This window comes from Polypterus senegalus, chromosome 7 (assembly GCF_016835505.1).
Source record: "Polypterus senegalus isolate Bchr_013 chromosome 7, ASM1683550v1, whole genome shotgun sequence".
Taxonomy (NCBI): Eukaryota; Metazoa; Chordata; class Cladistia; order Polypteriformes; family Polypteridae; genus Polypterus; species Polypterus senegalus.
In genome coordinates this window covers 49679538-49700089 of record NC_053160.1, presented here as the reverse complement: position 1 = coordinate 49700089, position 20552 = coordinate 49679538, and the positions used below count along the sequence as shown (strand labels likewise).

The window sequence follows — 20552 nt, the reverse complement described above, 5'->3', positions numbered from 1 at the left end:
CCATCTTTGTAACTTCTTTTTGTTGATTATTCACAATTTCTGCATTTCTCTTTTTGCTATACTTTGCTTGAATCCATACCCCATCTAACTGGTCATGAAATATTAAAATTAAAGAACTCTTCTACTTACTGGGAAGGAAAAGCTGACATGGAGACTCTTCAGAGAATTTATGGAATTTCCTTCCCAGATTCTAAAATGTTGAAGGAATGGGAGAAGCTCCAAGAGGAGGCAAAAAACAGAGACCACCGGAAACTGGGAAAAGTAGGTACAACATACAGATCTGTAAAAAGTGTGAATTATAATAATCGTATTAAAGGTGTTACACAATCTGTTTTTTGCTGATTTCTTCTTGGAATTAAAAATATGATATTCAAAGTCTTAAATTACAACTGCCTTGATTGTCAACAGCTTTTATTATTCTAGAAATGGAAAAAAAATAGGCAGTCGAGTTAAGCAGCCTTTACAATGTTAAGCTCTATGACTTGACTCTGTAGCCACTCTGGGCAAGAGCACACAACTTTGGGCGGTGAATTGTTTGTGAAGCTATACTAATCACAAAAGGTATACATAACTCAGTATTTATTTTAAGTCAGTTAGTTTAACTTAGACTAATGTCACCTCCAGAGGTGGGTGGTAACGACTTACATTTACTCTGTTACATTTACTTGAGTAACTTAACTTGAGTAGTTTTACTGCACCATACTTTTTACTTTTACTTGAGTACATTTGTAAAGAAGAAACACTACTGTTACTCCGCTGCATTGGGCAACACTCAACTCATTACTTTTTTCCATTTACACATTACAGTACACCATATTTTTCCCAGAGAGAAGTCGCCAGTGGATCTACTGCATGACTGTTTCACCAATCAGACGTAGCAACAATAATCACATGACTCCGTTTCACCAATCAGACGTAGCCATGCAGTCACATGACCACACACAAACTTCCTCTCTGCAGCCTGTGTGAGACTTTTTATTAATGCTGGGCTCCTGTTCACTGCTAAATGGTCACAGCTTCACTGCAAGAACCTTGAGAGCCAACTTCTGCTGAAGCTTAACCATCACTTCACTGAGTGAAGAACAAGCATGTTTTAACCAGACATGCACAGACAATCATGGTAAAGTGAGACTTTGTGTACACGCAAAAGCTGCCTTATTCTAATGTTATTTTCTATCAGCTGTGCTATTTGGAGGGCAAGTGTATGACAACGCCAGTCCCCTACAGACTCCCTCTTCCCACATAGTTATGACTGAGATGAGCTGACATATGAGGATAATTCACTGATGAGGCCAGAGGATGGTGGAAAAAGTGCTCAAGTGCTTTTATTAAAAACCATTCAAAACAAAAGTAAAATCAACAAAAATGTTAATGGTGTAGTGTTCTAAAAAACAGTACGTATATAAATCCATAAAAACATTGTTAAAAGTAAGGATAAATAATAAATCTGTTAAAATGCAGATCTCAGCCCACCTCTTTCTCATTCTCCTGGCTCACCCATTGCTTGCAGCCCTGAGGTCGGCTCTCCTCCCTTCTTCCTTTGCGCTCATGTTGTTGCACCTTGGAAGCCTAGGGAGGGCACCTGCCTTGCTCGCCACACTCCACCTGAATGTTCAGTGGGGCGAACTAGCCCTTAGAGCACCACAGCTAACGCTCTTTCATGAGGCCACAGCTAACGCTCTTTCATGGGACCACAGCTCGCACTGCTTCCTTCCTTCCTCCAGGTGGCCAGATCGTCATTCCCAAGCCTGCCATTCATGTCTCTTAACCTGTTTTCTTTTCCTTAATTCCTCCTCCTTTTTTTTTGTGCTGACCCCTATATATACACTCCCGTCTCCGTGTGCCTTAATTACAAGCCGCAGGAAGGCAATGAAGCAATTGAGAATGATCACACCCACACGTGCAGGTGCGACTCGCTCCAACTACCTCATTAACTCCCTGCAGTCATGCAGTCGCACTGGACGGATTTGAAACTGGCTTTTTTTAAAATTTTTTTTGGAAGCCACTGACCTGCTACACCACAGAGTGAATATGCAGAATTATACTGTCAGTATACAGTATATCTTGTCACTGTAAGTAGTTTGCACTGTTCAAACATACATGTTACCTACTGTAGGTATTGGCTTCAAAAGCTTTGTTGTGAAAAACTGAGATTTGGAACTTTGTTATTTGTGCATCTTTATTTTGTAAAGATGTTACTTATTTTTACTCTTTTTTTTTTTTTTATTATTTGGAAATAGCAGAATTTGCACATTATTTTATATTTTTGTCTGTCTTATTACAACATTTCTAAAAAAATAAATCATTTATTATGATCAAACAGTTACTTAGTACTTGAGTAGTCTTTTCACCAAATACCTTTTTACTCTTACTTGAGTAATTTTGTGGATGACTACTTGAGTAATATTATTTTGAAGTAATGCTACTCTTACTTGAGTACAATTTTTGGCTACTCTACCCACCTCTGGTCACCTCTTTTTTTCCCTTTTTTTTTTCCATTCTTTTCTTTACCCAAGTTGTGTGCTCGTGAAAACTTTAATATACTTTCATGATAGTGGATTGGTGTCGGTGTCTGTTCTGGCAGATAAATCTACATAAATAGTAGTCTAACAATAAAGCCTAGTTATTAATAACTAGACATTATTTCTTATCATGCGCGGCCGTGGCTAGGCCATTCACTGTGTGCCCAGCTTCCAGTGTGTGTGCGCGTCCACGGTGCCGTGCGCATGGGCGGGGTACGGCGCGCTGCACGACGTGGCCACGCATGCGCACTTCACCAGAAGACGCACACAGGGGCTTTATTAAAGAGGATTTGTGTGGGTTAACAGAGACACTAGGCACAATTATGTCACACACTAATTTATGTATGTGTACACCTATCACTTTCTAGCATTCAGTAAAACAAAATTTAAATGAAATATGGTAACAAAAAGCAATTTCTCAGCAATTACTAAAAATATACAGTATATGTATTTATATTAAAAATGATGCAGAGATGTTTCAGAACCTAAAACATCCTATCTTGATAGATGCTTTAGAATGAAACATGCAATTTGGGTTGGTGAAAATAGGAAATATTTATTTTACCTGCCCAAACTGTAAGTTAGATATTTTGCATTTGATTCCGACTCCTTCATATAGTTAAATCTACAAAAATGGTTTATTTTCTGTTTACATATTAAGAACATAGTAAGTTTTTTTTAAAAGTTCATGCACAGTATAAAAATAACTTTACACAAAAATTAGTGTGTGATAAACATGACTATCTACAGTAATTAGGATTAAATTTAGCAACATTCTTTTTATGTTAAATTTATCAAGATAAAGTGCAAAGGATGAAGAAACACTGTTCAATTTTCTTTGTAAATGCCTCTAAGCCTTTCCTTGAGCTTTCAATAATACATTCAGTACTCACATGCTGAATGTACTAGTTTACAGTTTCATGATCTATTCCTAAATTTTGATAACAATCTTGTCACATGTTTTTGGAGTACAGTTTGTCAACTTTAAGTTCAAAAAATTTTGTAGATGTAGTTATGGTGTAGTCTGATTGCTAGGCACTTTCTTAGAAATTTTTTATATATACTCATTTTTTGGTTTTTGGCCCAAGAAAATTTAGAGAAGCCAAAATTAAGTGTTTTTATTTGCCTCTTAAATTAGGAATTTTTGTCTTGTATGGTTTATGAACTGATTTGTTCTTGGTCTGGAACCCTTAGATAGATAGGTAGATAAAGTAAATCTATTTGTCCCAAAGGGGAAATTAGAACTGTAAGATGCACATACAGAACTGTGTTGCCAGGTCTGTTCCTAGGGTAGATTCTCTTGCTACTAAACAGCAAGGCCTGGGAGAGTTCATCCTGGAGTCGATGGGTGCTCTGATTAGCTCTTCATTTGGTGCTGTCCCTCAATCGCTAGTATGTGAAGCATTAGCAATTTTAAACATAAAATGTTAACATCACTACACACCCTCAGTGTAGTAAATTCTGTTATATTCTAGTTTGCTAGAATATCCTTGATACACTTCTACATTCAATTAACAATGTCCAAATGTCTGTCTTGTTCTATTTCTTCCAGTGGTGAGAGTTTTAGATTTAGTCTTGTCACATTACTTATCCAGCATTTTGTGATTTGTAAATATATCATCATAAATATGAACTCCCCATTAGCATGTTGTCTATTATGTGATTAATTTACTTGATTTTAATCCTGGGCCTTTTTTTTTTTTTTTTGGATGAACTTCTTGATCCTAGCTGTGGTTTCTAGCTTGTACGTATAAGTGTTTTTGCATTCTGTAATGCAAGTTACATCTTATTGAAAATGTACAAAAAAGTATAGCAAATATTTCACAGTAAATATTTTAATATCTTTACGTACAGTTAAGTGAAAGGGTATGTTTTTAATAATTAATACTTGCCTATTGTATAACTTTGTTGATTTATTTTCTTTCAGGAACAAGAACTATATTTCTTCCATGAGCTGAGCCCAGGAAGCTGCTTCTTTTTGCCAAAAGGAGCCTATATTTACAACACCTTAATTGAATTCATCAGAGTAGGTTAAATTTTACTTTTTTGTTGTTTATTGACTATGAAATACTGTGCATTAGTAGAGTTTTAGTGTTTTCACAGAAGACATTTTTTCCCTGCAGTAGTTATTTTGATTGTGAACATTGCAACTTTTATGATTTTTACATTAAACTTGAGGCAAGCAGCATAGTTACTTTTTTTCAGTTAGGTTGTGCATGTTATGTACGGTTAAGTTTTGTTTAGACACCGTTAGCAGCTCTTCCACCTATAGGTTGTATGTGTGTGTTTGTGTGTTTGTTGTGTGTGTGTGTGTGTGTGTGTGTGTGTGTGTGTGTGTGTGTGAGTGGTTGCTGCAGTGGACTAGTGTTCAGTCCAGGATTGTTTTTGAGGTTTTGCATTTAGTGCTCCTAGGATAGACTCCAGCTTAAAAGGATTCTTATGTGGGTTAAGTGGCTTTGAGAATATTATATTTTTGTTTTTCAGTAGTGTTCCCAACAGTTCCTATTATTAAAGTGTTTTCTAGTCTGAATGTATACTTTCTGTCAGTTAGTAAAAAATTTTTAGGTACTTAATATATATTGCAGAAGAGAAGTAATTTTGCCAAATGTTTCTACTTTTTCCTAGTTTTAAAAATCAAACTGAAGCATCACTATTCTATATGATATTGAGAAGCATGTCATTTTATTACAATCTAATTGTTCTGCAACCTCATTAAACTTGAATTTGCATTACTTAAAAGTATATTAAATAATTTATGAAAACCAGCAAATGTGAAGCAGTGTCTAGTATACTGTACAATATAAAACAGACAGAATTCCTCTGAAAGGCATATAGAACAATAGCCGAATAACTAGGGCCCAACCAATAATAAATATCTGGCTCGGGTATATATTGGCTGATATTTGGTTTCTGCCAGAGTATCCGTATCGACATAATCTCCTCCAATATTATAATGCAGAAACTCTTCACAGCAAAACACATTTTATTAAATTATTTTGCAAGTATTCGCATTCTTGGTTTTTAAATCATCTCCTCTTAACTGACAAGCACAATGACAATAATAAATTGACAGTAAGGGTAATTTTCACAGATGATGCCAAAAATCATTAGTTTGCTTATTTGTTGCCTTAAGTTCACAGGTTTCATGTTAAAATGTCATATTCCATGGTTTTCAACTTTTTCCAGTGTCTTCAGTCTGCCAAAATATGGCCACTGTACATTCTGTTCCAAGTGAGAAAGTGATAATTAAGATTGTAAATGTTTCAAAGGTCAGACTTTTATCCATTTAACAAAACCTTCCCAAGCTGCCTTGCTCACTGTGAATTTAGTAATTGTCAAACAAAAGGAGATTTTCTTCATATATATCAGACTGTATTTACATATGCTTACAAAACAGAGATGACCTGTTTTAGTATTCGTAATCCTTTTTGGTAATTGTTAGTTCTTGTTGATTTTTCACAAAAAAAATCTGTCTTTGCTTTGCTTTTATAGAGTGAATATAGGAAAAGAGGTTTTCAAGAAGTGGTGACCCCAAATGTGTATAATAGCAAATTATGGCAGACGTCTGGGCATTGGGAACATTACAGTGAAAATATGTTTTCTTTTGAAGTGGAAAAAGAAATTTTTGCTCTGAAGCCAATGAACTGCCCTGGCCACTGGTATGTTGTTTTATGGATGTTATTCTATAATAAGCATACTTTGGGGAGATGAAAACTAAAGAACCAGTTCAGGGTGTAAAGCATCCAAAAAATATTTTATATTCTGTATGGGGTTTTCTCAGTTTTAAAATGTGTATGCAACCAGGTCAAATTTGTGCCAAAGTTTCCCATTTGTTGCTTATCCCATGTCCATAGTGATAATTTATTTAGAGGTGGTTCAGCTCATTTATAATTTAAGTCACAAATTTTTAAAATGTGTGTAATATTTATTATGTTTTAATTAAATAAAATATAAGTATATGTTACTTCACTCAGTTTTCTTACATAGACAGATCTAAATTAATCAAATTCTTGGTATTTATTAACTTCAGGTTAAATATTTTGGTTATTTTGTTTTATTTTTCATTCAGTTTGATGTTTGACCATCGACCTCGTTCATGGAGAGAGCTCCCTTTGCGCATGGCAGACTTTGGGGTGCTTCACCGCAATGAGCTCTCGGGGGCTTTAACTGGACTTACCCGTGTCCGCCGCTTTCAGCAGGATGATGCACACATCTTTTGTGCTATGGATCAGGTATAGAAAGTAATAATTGGCTCTATTGAAAATTCATGTAGAATTAATCTTTGTAAATAGATTAGTTTAAAATCTAACCATTGAGTACAACATCATTTGTATCCCATTGAATACAACATCATTTGTATCTGCATATTCTGGTGGTCTGGAGTAGCATTGCTAACTGCTATGATAATTGGCTATACTTCCCGGGTGCAGCAGTGTGTTTTTTCCTCAATACAGCATTTAAGCCCCTGGGACACTTCACCTAAGAGAAATGTTCATCTCCAACACCAGACTTTCTTCTCATTTCCAAATAGTGCCCTTTGTAACTATGTCCACAAAGAAAAAAGTTTCTTGAAGAATGTGAGAGACAGATATCACCATGTAACACCAATGAATATTGGTTACTTAACATTGTGGTTATCTTTGGTGTACTAACATTTGTAATAAACATTACCACGTTTAAAATGTAATGTATAATGTTTAAATGGTTAACGTAACTGGATTAGAGTCCCATCTAGTGGTTGAAAACAGTAATTAAGTCTGTTTTATTTTATAAAGTTGTTTGTATAATGAAAATTCATTTGTTCATGATTTTTATTTTTTATACAAGATTGAAGATGAAATTAAGGGTTGCCTGGATTTTCTGCGCACTGTCTATGATATATTTGGTTTCTCTTTCAAACTTAACCTGTCTACTCGCCCTGAAAAATTCCTTGGTGATATAGAAGTATGGAACCAGGCTGAGAAGGTATGATTGCAAATATTTTCTAAAAAAATTGGAAACAAACATTTAAATACTATTATATGCTTTCAATGTTCAATTTGAAGAGCAAAAAATAATTGTCTGAGTACATTGTATAATGTCAAGTGTGAAGCTGTAGTTGCCAACTGATAGAGTAAGATGTCTTTGGTCAGGAGTGTGTAATAGTAAGTTTTGTTTATTGAAACAGAAAAATGTTTTTACATTGCTAGTACTATTTTTTCATATTAATATTGCCTTTATAGCAACTGGAGAACAGCTTGAATGAGTTTGGAGAAAAGTGGGTGCTTAACCCAGGAGATGGAGCATTTTATGGACCAAAGGTTAGCATCATGTTTTGTGGAGATAATTTTAATAGAAACATTTAGAAATGTATTTATTTAAGTTTGATAAGTTATTCGTTCTGGAATGGACTGTCATCCGTTCTCGGGTTGACCCCGGGTTGTACCTTTACCCTAGTGCTTCTAAGATTGGCTTATGTATTCGTTTCATTTTTCTTTTGGTTTATTAAAAGAAACAATAGTACAGAACCTATAATTTTATTTAAAAGGCAGCATTTAATGATACGTGCAAACAACAAACTTCTTGTAAATTTTGGCAGAATGCAATGAAAAATTTGTCGTGTTGGAATCATTCATATGAATAAAGTGCTTATTACCCTGTTAATGCACTGGAGTTTGGAGCAGAAAATGTGTGTTTATATTTTAATGAGTGTTAGCTCCTTGGTTATTTTGATTATTTGTGGAAATAAAACATCCTCCTTTGGTCTGTGTGAATATTGTCTGGGTATTCTGCTGTCCCCCAGCATCCTAAAGACATAAGAGTGGACTGGTTCCCTGTCTAAAGTTGGTTTCTACTTTCTGCCCAACGCTGCCAGGTTAGCCTTTCTTAGATTAAGCATGTTTGGAAATGTAGTAATATTTTCTGTTTGTAAATTGCCAAGTTTTGTATTTTAGAAATTAAGACATACCTTTTTGCACAGATTGATATTCAAATAAAGGATGCCATAGGAAGATACCACCAGTGTGCAACAATTCAGTTGGATTTCCAGCTTCCAATCAGATTTAATCTTGCCTATGTAAGGTAGGATTGTGCTTTTGAGAGCTTTTAACTGTTACAGTGGTGTGAAAAACTATTTGCCCCCTTCCTGATTTCTTATTCTTTTGCATGTTTGTCACACAAAATGTTTCTGATCATCAAACACATTTAACCATTAGTCAAATATAACACAAGTAAACACAAAATGCAGTTTTTAAATGATGGTTTTTATTATTTAGGGAGAACAAAAATCCAAACCTACATGGCCCTGTGTGAAAAAGTAATTGTCCCCTTGTTAAAAAATAACCTAACTGTGGTGTATCACACCTGAGTTCAATTTCCATAGCCACCCCCAGGCCTGATTACTGCCACACCTGTTTCAATCAAGAAATCACTTAAATAGGAGCTGCCTGACACAGAGAAGTAGACCAAAAGCACCTCAAAAGCTAGACATCATGCCAAGATCCAAAGAAATTCAGGAACAAATGAGAACAGAAGTAATTGAGATCTATCCGTCTGTTAAAGGTTATAAAGCCATTTCAAAAGCTTTGGGACTCCAGCGAACCACAGTGAGAGCCATTATCCACAAATGGCAAAAACATTGAACAGTGGTGAACCTTCCCAGGAGTGGCCGGCCGACCAAAATTACCCCAAGAGCACAGAGACGACTCATCCGAGAGGTCACAAAAGACCCCAGGACAACGTCTAAAGAACTGCAGGCCTCACTTGCCTCAATTAAGGTCAGTGTTCACGACTCCACCACAAGAAAGAGACTGGGCAAAAATGGCCTGCATGGCAGATTTCCAAGACGCAAACCACTGTTAAGTCTCAATTTTGCTAAGAAACATCTCAATGATTGCCAAGACTTTTGGGAAAATACCTTGTGGACTGATGAGACAAAAGTTGAACTTTTTGGAAGGCAAATGTCCCGTTACATCTGGCGTAAAAGGAACACAGCATTTCAGAAAAAGAACATCATACCAACAGTAAAATATGGTGGTGGTAGTGTGATGGTCTGGGGTTGTTTTGCTGCTTCAGGACCTGGAAGGCTTGCTGTGATAGATGGAACCATGAATTCTACTGTCTACCAAAAATCCTGAAGGAGAATGTCCGCCATCTGTTCGTCAACTCAAGCTGAAGCGATCTTGGGTGCTGCAACAGGACAATGACCCAAAACACACTAGCAAATCCACCTCTGAATGGCCGAAGAAAAACAAAATGAAGACTTTGGAGTGGCCTAGTCAAAGTCCTAACCTGAATCCAATTGAGATGCTATGGCATGACCTTAAAAAGGCGGTTCATGCTAGAAAACCCTCAAATAAAGCTGAATTACAACAATTCTGCAAAGATGAGTGGGCCAAAATTCCTCCAGAGCGCTGTAAAAGACTCTTTGCAAGTTATCGCAAACGCTTGATTGCAGTTATTGCTGCTAAGGCTGGCCCAACCAGTTATTAGGTTCAGGGGGCAATTACTTTTTCACACAGGGCCATGTGGGTTTGGATTTTTTTTTCTCCCTAAATAATACAAACCATCATTTTAAAAACTGCATTTTGTGTTTACTTGTGTTATATTTGACTAATGGTTAAATTATGGTTATGTTCCTGTTTCTTGGGGGTAGAGGCTGCATTGACAGGGATCTTCTGAGCTGCCTTCCTTTCCATTTTTCTTCAGTCCACCTTAGAATTTGCTCATATTCTTCCTGTGGTCATGGCTTAAGTAATAATAGCTTCTTGGAATATTAAGGGGCTCAGAGTAAATAAACATTTAAGTATTCTCAATTAAATGTGGCATAGGAGAACCCAGATTGTGTTTCTACAGAAATCCAGGTTATTGGCCAGATGTGTGGCCTTATACAATGGCTAATTCTAGAAAGCATGTAGTTGTTCTGATCCAGTGAAAACTGCACAGTGAAAACTGCAGTCCAAAATACTTGGCACCAACGTAGATGAAACCAGTAGATTATGTTAACACACTGACGGAATAAGATGGTGGATAATTGGCTCTCTGTAGTATTTATTTAACAATTAATCATCCAATCATCCTTTCCTTTATTCAAACCTAGCCAAATCTTAAAGTTAGAATACAATATTACTGTGATTTATTGATGCAAATGTCTTTATGGTACCAATGTTGGCTAAAATGGCTGCACCCCTTTTCCATATTTCCCTTGCTCTGCTCACTATGCACATTTGCCCCAGTTGGGTCATTTAAAGATCCTACATACATGTGGTTGGCTGCAAATGGTTCTACCCATTTGACTATAATAGTAACTCGGATCACGTGTGCAGGCAGAGAATTCACAAATTTGAGTAAGACGCATCTTTGGAATTTATTTAAATCCTCACATAAACCTGTTCTGATTTCTTACTGAATTTAATATGATTTCCTTGCTGAAAATAACGTGTGTGTGTAATTTAGGTCTACTTTTTGGTCTGTCAGTCTATAGTAGTTTATCTTCTACAGTATTCTCTCATTTTTACATTCCTTTCTACCTTGTGTTTTCCTCTTCCTCGACTCTGTTCTGTGGAGGCTATCCTCTTTGGGAACAATTGCTGCAAAATTAATCCTATCCTCTCAAGGGATTCTCTTTCTTTACTTTTTTAGAAATCTTTTCTTTACCCTAATGTCATTTGAACTGTCCTCGGTTCATCTGGCCCCAATATAGACGTGCGACAGGATGTGGTACAATGTGGACAGCATTGCATTTCTAATCTAGATTCCTAACTTACTACTCTTATTATACTATTTCTTTGCTCTGGGGCTTCATGTGTCTACCACACGTCTTTCTGTTTTGAATGAACACTAAGACTTTTGATCCAACAGGGGACCATCTTCTACTAGATAGTCTGAGTGAAATGGCACTGTTTTTTTTATATTTGTAATCGTTGATATATAGTAGTGTCTCCTCTCTTAAAATTCAATAAAAATGAATTTACCAAAAATGATTGTGTACATCTGCTTTTCTTGGAGTGGTAGGTAGCACTGCCAAAAATCACAACAAAATTTTCATTTTTACATTTTTTATTTGTATTGCTTTTGATGTTGATCAAGTCAATTTGCTTACTGATTTATTTTATTGCTTTTTTCCCATAAGCCCTGATGGAAATGACAAAACAAGACCCGTCATAATTCACCGTGCGATCCTTGGCTCTGTTGAGAGAATGATTGCCATTCTTACAGAAAATTATGGAGGCAAATGGTAAGAACAGTCATAAATAAAATATAAAGCTTTGAAAAAACTTGCATGTCTGTATGTACTATTCCCTCCACAATCATTGGCACTCCTGGTAAAGATTAGTAAATACAGTTATTTAAAAAAAAAAAAAAAGTTTACCTTTTGGTGAATTACTGTAATCTCAATTTAAAAAATGAGAGAAAACCAACCTTTAACTGAAGTAAATTTATTCTGAGAAGAAATAATTCCTCATCAACAAATAACTATTTTTTAGCAAAAACCACTTGGGCCACGGTTATTGGTACCCCTACATTTAACACTTTGTACAACGTACCTTTGCCAGTAAAACTGCATTGAGACTTCCAATGTATTTTCTCAGGTTGGAGAATATAGAGCAGTGAATCTGAGACCATTCCTTTTTAAAGAATCTCTCCAGATCATCCAGGGTCTGTGGTCCTTTCTTGTGCACTCTCCTTTTCAGCTCGCACCACAGATTTTCAGTGGGGTTCAGTTCTGGGGGCTGAATAGGCCATGGCAGAAGGTTGATTTTGTGTTCCTTTAATGATTTTTGTGTTAATTCGGACATGTTTTGGATCATTGTCCTCCTGCAAGATTCAACTTCAAACTGGTTTTAGTTACTTGACAGAGGCAGCCTGATTTAAATTTAAAATCTCCCAGTATTTCATGAAATTAATGATGCCATGTACCCTAACAAACATGCTACACAGTGGGGATCAGATTCTTTTATTGGTATAGTCATCCTTTTTATGCTAAACCAATCTTGAGTTTTTGTTGGCAAAAAACTCAATTTTCATTTTGTCTGACCATAGAACAGGTCTCCAATCAAAGTTTCAGTAACCTTACCTAAAGTCCAGTCACTGGCTTCTGTGGTCTTTTTTTTTTTTTTTCTTTTCTTACCTTACCTGACATGCCTTCCAAATTTGTTGCCATGGAGGTGGCATTTGATGATATTTTTGGACAGTTGGTGACCTTGAGATACTACTATATTTTATTTCTCCAACAGTTCTTTGGATTTTCTAACCTCTTTTATAATCATGAGAACTGCGTGTGGGGGCAGAATAAACTTGGGTTATTTTCCAGGCTTGTTGGTAACAGTTCTAGTTGATTTGAACTTTTTAATTATTGTTGTCTATAGATATGAGCCTTTTCTGGTGAGTAGTATTTTTATAGCCTTTCCCTGACTTTTGAAGGTCAACCTTTAACTTGTCTTTTCCCATTTTTATGAATGAATAAGACACTTTGGCCTTGCTTTTTATACCCAAAATTATGTATCACTGCTTGAAAGTTTCCACACACTCTGATTCATTTTTTAAACAACCCTATTTACTTGTCTTTGGGATAGGACTATATTTATGTATATTTATATATTGGTATTGGTATTGTTAATGATATGGGATAAATTTGAAATTATGCCTGTCATTCCACATGTAATGGTTCTTTGGAATTGGGGACCATTTACTTTTCAAACATCCCTCGTTCCTATTCAATCCACTTCTTGCAAACAGAAACCTTTTCAAAGATGTGCAGCATTGAATTTTTCAATATTATTTTCTAGGTCATTTTTATTCAAGTGTTTGTGTGTATATACTCCCAATTTCTGTCCATTTCTTGATAACTGATGCATTTAGCAGAAATAAAAAAGTGACGAAGAAGTAGTTCATGATATCTGAGACTAGATTAAAAGCTGTTTTGCTAAATGTAAATGATTGTCATGGAAGGACAACTTTGTTGTTTCAGAAGTAACAAATTTAAGTAATTCGAGTTGAGCAGCACTACAGACTGACACAAAGAATAGCTTAAAAATGACAGTATATCACGAAAACATAATTTTATTACTTTGTTTCAAAAGCATAGTACTAACTTTGTAAAGTTGTAAAGAAAATTTCCAGTAGTTTGTTAAAGAAGCACTTCCAGAAAGCTGTAGCGAAGAAGTTAACTTATAACCTTTATTTAAATGTTGCAAATGGCTTTAGAACAATCATATCTAGCTTGAACCTAAATGAATTTGTTTCAGATCTTATAGTATGAAGAATAGCATCAGAAGATGTTAGTGGTACCATGTTTGTTTGGTTTTTGTTTTTTGTTTTTTTTTTTTTTTATATAAGGCAAATGGTGTGGGTGGGAATTTTATGGTGTTTGTTTTTTAAGTTAATAGAAGAGTTCTATATCTGATCCTGTACCTGAAAAGAGGTTGGTATACCTGAATCAGGTTAATGGAAATAAGATATATAAAAATGTTAAATCTAGGACTTGCTTTTCCTTAGGCCCCTTTGGCTTTCACCACGTCAGGTGATGGTGATTCCTGTTGGTCCCACATGTGAAGAGTATGCACAAAAGGTACAGTACCTTTTAAATGCCTGCAAAGACAAGGTTCTGAAATGTATTTATTGTATTCCTTTGTTATTCTAGTCGCTTTTTGATATTTTTGTAAATTGTTTATCTAAATACAAGCTGCACAAAATAAACCAAACCATAAAATACACCAGTGTTTCTTATGCTCATCCACACTGTTTTTGCTAGCTCTGTCAAACAATAAGCCACTTCTTCAGAGGAAGACTGGTAAACTTACATAAAGAAATGCAATATTAAGAGTATTAAAAGTACCTATATTTTATTATAAAAGCACATCATATATATATTTTTTCAAAGCAAGATTGATTTAAATATACAAGGAAATAAATGTAATTTGGTAAAATGTATACATTTTTTTCTGTTACTTACCCCATATAGTTTGTAGTTTCCATCCATCATCCAACGTGCTACATCCTAACTACAGGGTCACGGGGGTCTGCTGGAGCATAGAAAACAGGAACAATAGTGTTACTTGAATTTTATGAACTACACATCAAGTCATCCAATCGTATGCTCCCTTCTTGTAAAATGTATATAGTTTTTGCAAATAAATTGTTAAATAAATAACTCCGGAAAATGAAAGTCCACAGACAGGAAGCTCATTCACATGGCATTAAGACAGGACTCTTGACCAATGAATGAAGGGTAGAGGCGAGTCTACAATTCAAAAGTGAGATCCTGTGTATAGGTGATTCCTGTTTGTGAACAACTTTCATTTTCTGAAGTTAATTTATTTAATATCTTAGCAAAAAATACATATTTTGCTCATTGTGAGCATATAAATGAGTAACTTGAATTATGCAACATGAGTAATGTGACATTTTTTTTTTTTTTTTTTCCTCCATGGATGTTTTTGTGTTGTCTGTTGTTGTGTATAATCTGTTCTGTCATGAATGTTATGACTGTTTCACATAAAAGCATGGTATTGCATTATTTTTTTCGATCATCACTACATACCATATAGGGGTAAATTTTATGGAAAAAAACATTTTTGGATAGAGTATTCCTTTAATGAATTCTAGAATGTAAAATTAAATCTTTTGACATTTTATTTAATTTTTTTCATTTGTTAAGAATGATGTTCTAAAGCAATTCCTCTAAACCAGTTTTACCAGCAGAAACTGGCAAAATAACAATTATCAATAACAGTTTAGAGGAATTTTCAAGGATTTTTGGATTCTATCAGTGTGGAGAATGAAGTCATATAACCTGTTGTTTATTACATTGGTTAACAATAAGTGTAAATGTTATATTCAAGTAAATGCAAAACATTAAGGAAAAACCACAATGAATGCATTTTATTATACATAAAAAAGCAAAAAGCTTAAGAGAGTATCATCTAATGTGTGATTTAAAACCATTTGATCTGGTTTTTGTTATTAGGTGCGTCAAGAATTCCATAGTGGTGGTCTTATGTGTGATGTTGATCTGGATCCTAGTAGCACTCTAAACAAGAAAATTCGAAATGCCCAGTTAGCACAATATAATTTCATTTTAGGTAAGCAAATATATTCTTTTCTACAAAGTATCAGTGTTTTTTTTTTTTTTTAATAAGCCAACTACCTTCAAAGAGTATTTCTTGTTCAGATGCACATGGCTATAGAATCTAAAGCACAGGTCTTTAATTTACAGTGCATATTATTTTTATAAGTAGCATTTTTTATAAACGCAGTTTTTATTGCTATGTAATATTAAGCAAATAACCACAAACATAACTGTATTTTCTGCTGTTTCAATTAGATCAAATTTTTAAATGGAACACTTATTGTGTAGTGTATGTTACAGTAATGCTCTTCAGTTAGGCAAAACAAGTGTGAATATCAGAATGAGTATTTTCTCTATTTCTTTTATAGTTATTTTAATAGCACTGTTGCAAAGCTTAACTCATTAACAGCTCAATCAATTCATTTTTTTTGGGTGGAATTTAACTTCATTTATCTTGGCAGTCTCCAAAGTAAATTCCGGAATACTTGATTGTGGTACTTAACTCACTTGCTTTTACATGTAAATTTAGTACTGGGTGAGTGGGAGTGTCCTTATAAGAGGAATGCACACCTATCTATGTTTAAAATTCTGCTATGAGGTATGTGTAGTCCCTTTAACTTGCTGTTTTCTCAATAAATTATAACATTTTATACACAAGCAAAATGTGTTGAACACACTATTCAGTTCGCCTGATAAAAGTTTCATCGTAATTAATCATGAAAAGGGGCATCTTCTGATATTTCAGATTATCTTTCTTAAAACCACATAACAGTGGAACCCCGGTTTATGAGTAACTTGGTTTACGAGTGTTTTGCAAGACGAGCAAAAATTTTTAATAAATTTTGACTCGATAAAGGAGCGATGTCTTGCAATACGAGTAGTATGTATACACTTTGTCTGCTGAGCGTCATGTGATCACAACTGAGCTGATGGTTCTTCTCTCTCTCTCTTTCTCTTTATCTCGCCCGCCCAGCGCGTCTCTCTCTCTCTCTCTCTGGCAATCGTCTCCTATTCTCCGTCTGAGTCTGTGTGCCTCACTCATATAGTCAACATCCTTACGAGCGTATACTGTTTACTACAGCATTGTGACTGTGTGTGTGTGCGCTGTGAAATGCGAGTCCCCATCTTGCTCCCCAAAACACGAAGCTGAGTCTCAGTACTTTAACACCAGCTTTATTCAGCTTGAAACAGCAACAGCGCTGTTATTTATTGTAGCGGGATCTTTATAATGTTCCTTGTATGACCCATTGACGACAGGCGCTTATAGCATGTCTGCGATCTTTTTGGATGCGCTTATACGGCGAACTGCTACAGCGCTAGGAGACTGCGATTGCTTTGGGACGCTCTTCCACGTGTCATCCCGTTGGGTGGAATCCCACATGTGTTTAGAAACTCACACCAGCCATGATTCTTTTTAAAGGTAAAGTGCAGGTTAATTTATATTATGTATTTTACTTTATATTTTGTATTAATCATTTTTATATGAATAGTTTTGGGTTGTGGAACGAATCATCTGAGTTTCCATTATTTCTTATGGGGAAATTCGCATTGATATACGAGTGCTTTGGATTGCGAGCACGTTTCCGGAAAGAATTATGCTCGCAAACTGAGGTTTCACTGTATTCCTCTTTTCATATGCACATGGACTAGAAAAAATGCATCTGCAGCAGCTGAGCAGTTTCCGCTGAGGTTTCATACTCCTCCACATTCTCTTTGATTTACATTAGTTTACAAATTTTAGATCAGCCTTCAAGTATTCCTGTCCACTACAGTTGGAGAATCGGTTCTAGTTTGTAGAGTTCCAGAGTCTTTAATATGCCAATGCCCAAGGTCATTGCTTGTTGTAACGTTATGACAACAGAATTAATTTTGATATAGAAATCTCTATAGCACCACTAACATTTGTGGTATGGTACCTCTTGAATTGTTGAAAGAATGCATTTCCTTATGCAGGTGACAATTAAATTACATGCACATTTCTACAGATGGAAAAGCAGAAATGTCACATACTACAATTCCTATTCCTATACAGTGCAGCTGGACAGTATTCACAGCGCATCACTTTTTCCACATTTTGTTATGTTACAGCCTTATTCCAAAATGGATTAAATTCATTTTTTTCCCTCAGAATTTTACACACAACACCCCATAATGACAACGTGAAAAAAGTTTACTTTAGGTTTTTGCAAATTTATTAAAAATAAAAAAAAAACCTGATATATCACATGTACATAAGTATTCACGGCCTACTTATTAATATTTGCAGCTGTTGTCTCATGAACATCAAGCTACATGGAGAAGGTCTTGAAGCCTTTACCTTTTACATGGTTGTCTATAAAGGTTTCTTTCTGATCTCCTTAGATGAGAATTTCCTTTCTCTGGTCCATGTTTAGTGTGGGACACATGATGATACTAAACAGCAGAGCAACTACTTTTCTCCATTTAAATAGGCTGAATGATTGATTGTGCAACTGGAGATATGCGATACTACTTAAAGAAAACAGTTAGTTTGAAAAATCTCTCTAATCCAGTTATTTATGATCTTTTCTAGGGGTACCAACGAATGCATTCAGGCCTTTTTAGAAAGATTGTAGATTAAGCAATACTTTGTGTCTTTTCACGCTTGCCTTGCTTTACTCAATTGATGTATCAGTGGAATGCAAATATGCATGCAGCAATGGCTTTTCATTTAATCACTTTTCAGGAGGCATGCAGCAATTTTTCAATGAGCTGTGAGGGTACCATCAAATTTGTCCACGTTTGCATATTAAATGGTATTTTTTAGTAACTTATTAAAGCAAATGGCTATTAAAAATAAGGATAACTTGTAGACAATTTGAAAATTACAGGAATTCAGAAAGGCAGTATTGGTGTACATATTTTTAATTTTTGCTTTTTAGGGTAATAGTCGTATCAGACTGCTGAGATGTTAGTTACATGTATTTAGCATTAATGTTCAAGGTGTAAATGTGTTTGTGGGGTAGGTATGTGTATATATAAATAACTGTCTTTTTTGCAGTGGTCGGTGAGAAAGAAAAGAGCAGTGATACTGTAAATGTACGTACAAGGGACAACAAAGTCCATGGTGAACGTTCAGTGAAGGAGTGCATAGAAAGGCTGAAGCAGCTAAAGACAACCCGTTGCAGAAATGCAGAAGAGGAGTTTTAAAAATACTACTGTATTTAGAGGTCAAAAGAATTTTTGTCCTTTTTTTTTTTTTAAATTTATTTGGTCTCCAAAGGTTTGTCATTACAAAAAGTGTCATACAATAATAATAATAATAATAAAAAAAAAATCATTATCAAATATATAATTTTCATGTGCTGCATTTTTTTCCTTCAATTTTTTGATGTTTTTCTTGATGTTACGTCATAGTTTACCATTTGGTGTATAATTATAAAATGTTCAAAACTCCTAATATAACAGTTTAAAAACCATGTAAAATTCTGTAATTTTCTATAAGAACAGGAGTTTATTTTAAGACTGCAAGACTGCATTTTTACTGCAAACAGTTTGTGTCAATCATGAGAGGTGATGGTATATAAATCTGTATAAAAAGTTTGCTTTATAAAAATACAACTTTTCCTTTGTTTAATGAAGTGTCAGTTTACTTGTGAAGGTTTTAAATTGAGCCAAGGGATTTAGTAATTAGTTGGGAAACTTGCAAAAAAAAATGCATCAGATTTCTTTACAACATATGAGCACTGAACATTTTTTTAATATTGGGGCATTTAATAAAACAAATAAAGTAAGCGAGACAAAATAATAACATATATGTTCTTCTCTAATTTATCTGCATATTTTGAATTTTACTTCCATTCTTTATATTGGTTATTTGATTTAATGGTTAGGACATCTAAAAAATTGTAACTTGTTTTATCCTCCAGGAATACATTTTCAGTGATTTTTGCATATCTGAATGTTTTTTTAGTTTCATGTTCAAAATATGTGCTCACTGTTTCTGAGGAAAAAAGTAAATTGTAAACATGTCACTGGTATTTTGCAATAAATTATCTGTCAGTCTTTACATTTGCTGTTTGAATTCCTAGGTTTCAATATACACTTTTGCACACTTTCACACTCGTTGATACATATTCAGTTTATCCTAATTGAGGTAAAAACCCACTGCATACACAGGGAATAGTCAGCAAATCTTACAAAGATAATTAATTTAAACTGCATCTCCTGGAGCTATGTGGCATCAGCACTAGCCACAATGCCAACCTTATTTATTCATATTAGGAAAAGTGTTGGCTTTTGGTTGCTACTTCATTTATACTGTTTGAAGGTTTTACCTTTAGATATACTAGTTTAGCCAGAGCAAAAAAGGAAACAAAATGTCTCTTTAATCAGTTTAATGTTGGTGACTTACATAAACTGCATCATATGTGAATCCATAAATATGGACAAATCCTTGACTAAGAAATGAGCATTAAAGACTTTTATAAACTAAATATGTAGACGTTTTCAGTTTTCCTCTGTAACTCCTTGGTTCTTACCTGCTGCATAAAACCTTCACTTTTCAGGGCACGGTCGTACCTGTATACACTATACTCTTTCTTGCACATCCCTCCAAGAGAGTGACGTGTCTTGTGTTAGTAGAACCAATGACACAAGTTCCACTTAGTCACTTTTGTTTAAAGTGTTCTCTTCATGAGAAACTTTCTTTAGGAGTTCATGTTTTGAATATTGCAGTCCCGTCCGTCAAAAGCACTTATACTATCTCTCTTTGTCTCTGACACTTCTCTTAATGACTTTTAATGAATTTAAATGCTGCATTTCTGAGTTGCGAAGCACCTTTAACAAAGGGTATTTACTGCCCACCCCATGCTACTTCGTCTCTCTCCCTCTGCTAGTTTATACATGTCCCTAGATCATAAGGCACCTTTTTTTGTTCTGCACCAATTTTGTTATATAGCATTCCTCAGTCTTGGTAACGATATGGTTTTGGAAGGGCAAATGTCTAGCTGCATATATCTTAA

At 34.9% G+C, this 20552-nt stretch overlaps 1 protein-coding gene across 1 annotated transcript in view; it reads left to right on the top strand.

Moving 5' to 3' along the window:
- The window catches only part of tars1 (threonyl-tRNA synthetase 1), a 40972-nt gene extending 21375 nt beyond the window's left edge, over positions 1 to 19597 (top strand). Inside the window, exons 9-19 of the mRNA XM_039758601.1 lie at positions 115 to 261; positions 4450 to 4548; positions 6015 to 6181; positions 6592 to 6754; positions 7350 to 7487; positions 7745 to 7822; positions 8482 to 8582; positions 11632 to 11736; positions 13998 to 14070; positions 15469 to 15583; positions 18590 to 19597. Coding sequence (XP_039614535.1) covers positions 115 to 261; positions 4450 to 4548; positions 6015 to 6181; positions 6592 to 6754; positions 7350 to 7487; positions 7745 to 7822; positions 8482 to 8582; positions 11632 to 11736; positions 13998 to 14070; positions 15469 to 15583; positions 18590 to 18738 — 1335 coding nt within the window. The 3' untranslated portion in view covers positions 18739 to 19597. The remainder of the gene's footprint in view (positions 1 to 114; positions 262 to 4449; positions 4549 to 6014; positions 6182 to 6591; positions 6755 to 7349; positions 7488 to 7744; positions 7823 to 8481; positions 8583 to 11631; positions 11737 to 13997; positions 14071 to 15468; positions 15584 to 18589) is intronic.
- Positions 19598 to 20552: the final 955 nt, after the last annotated feature.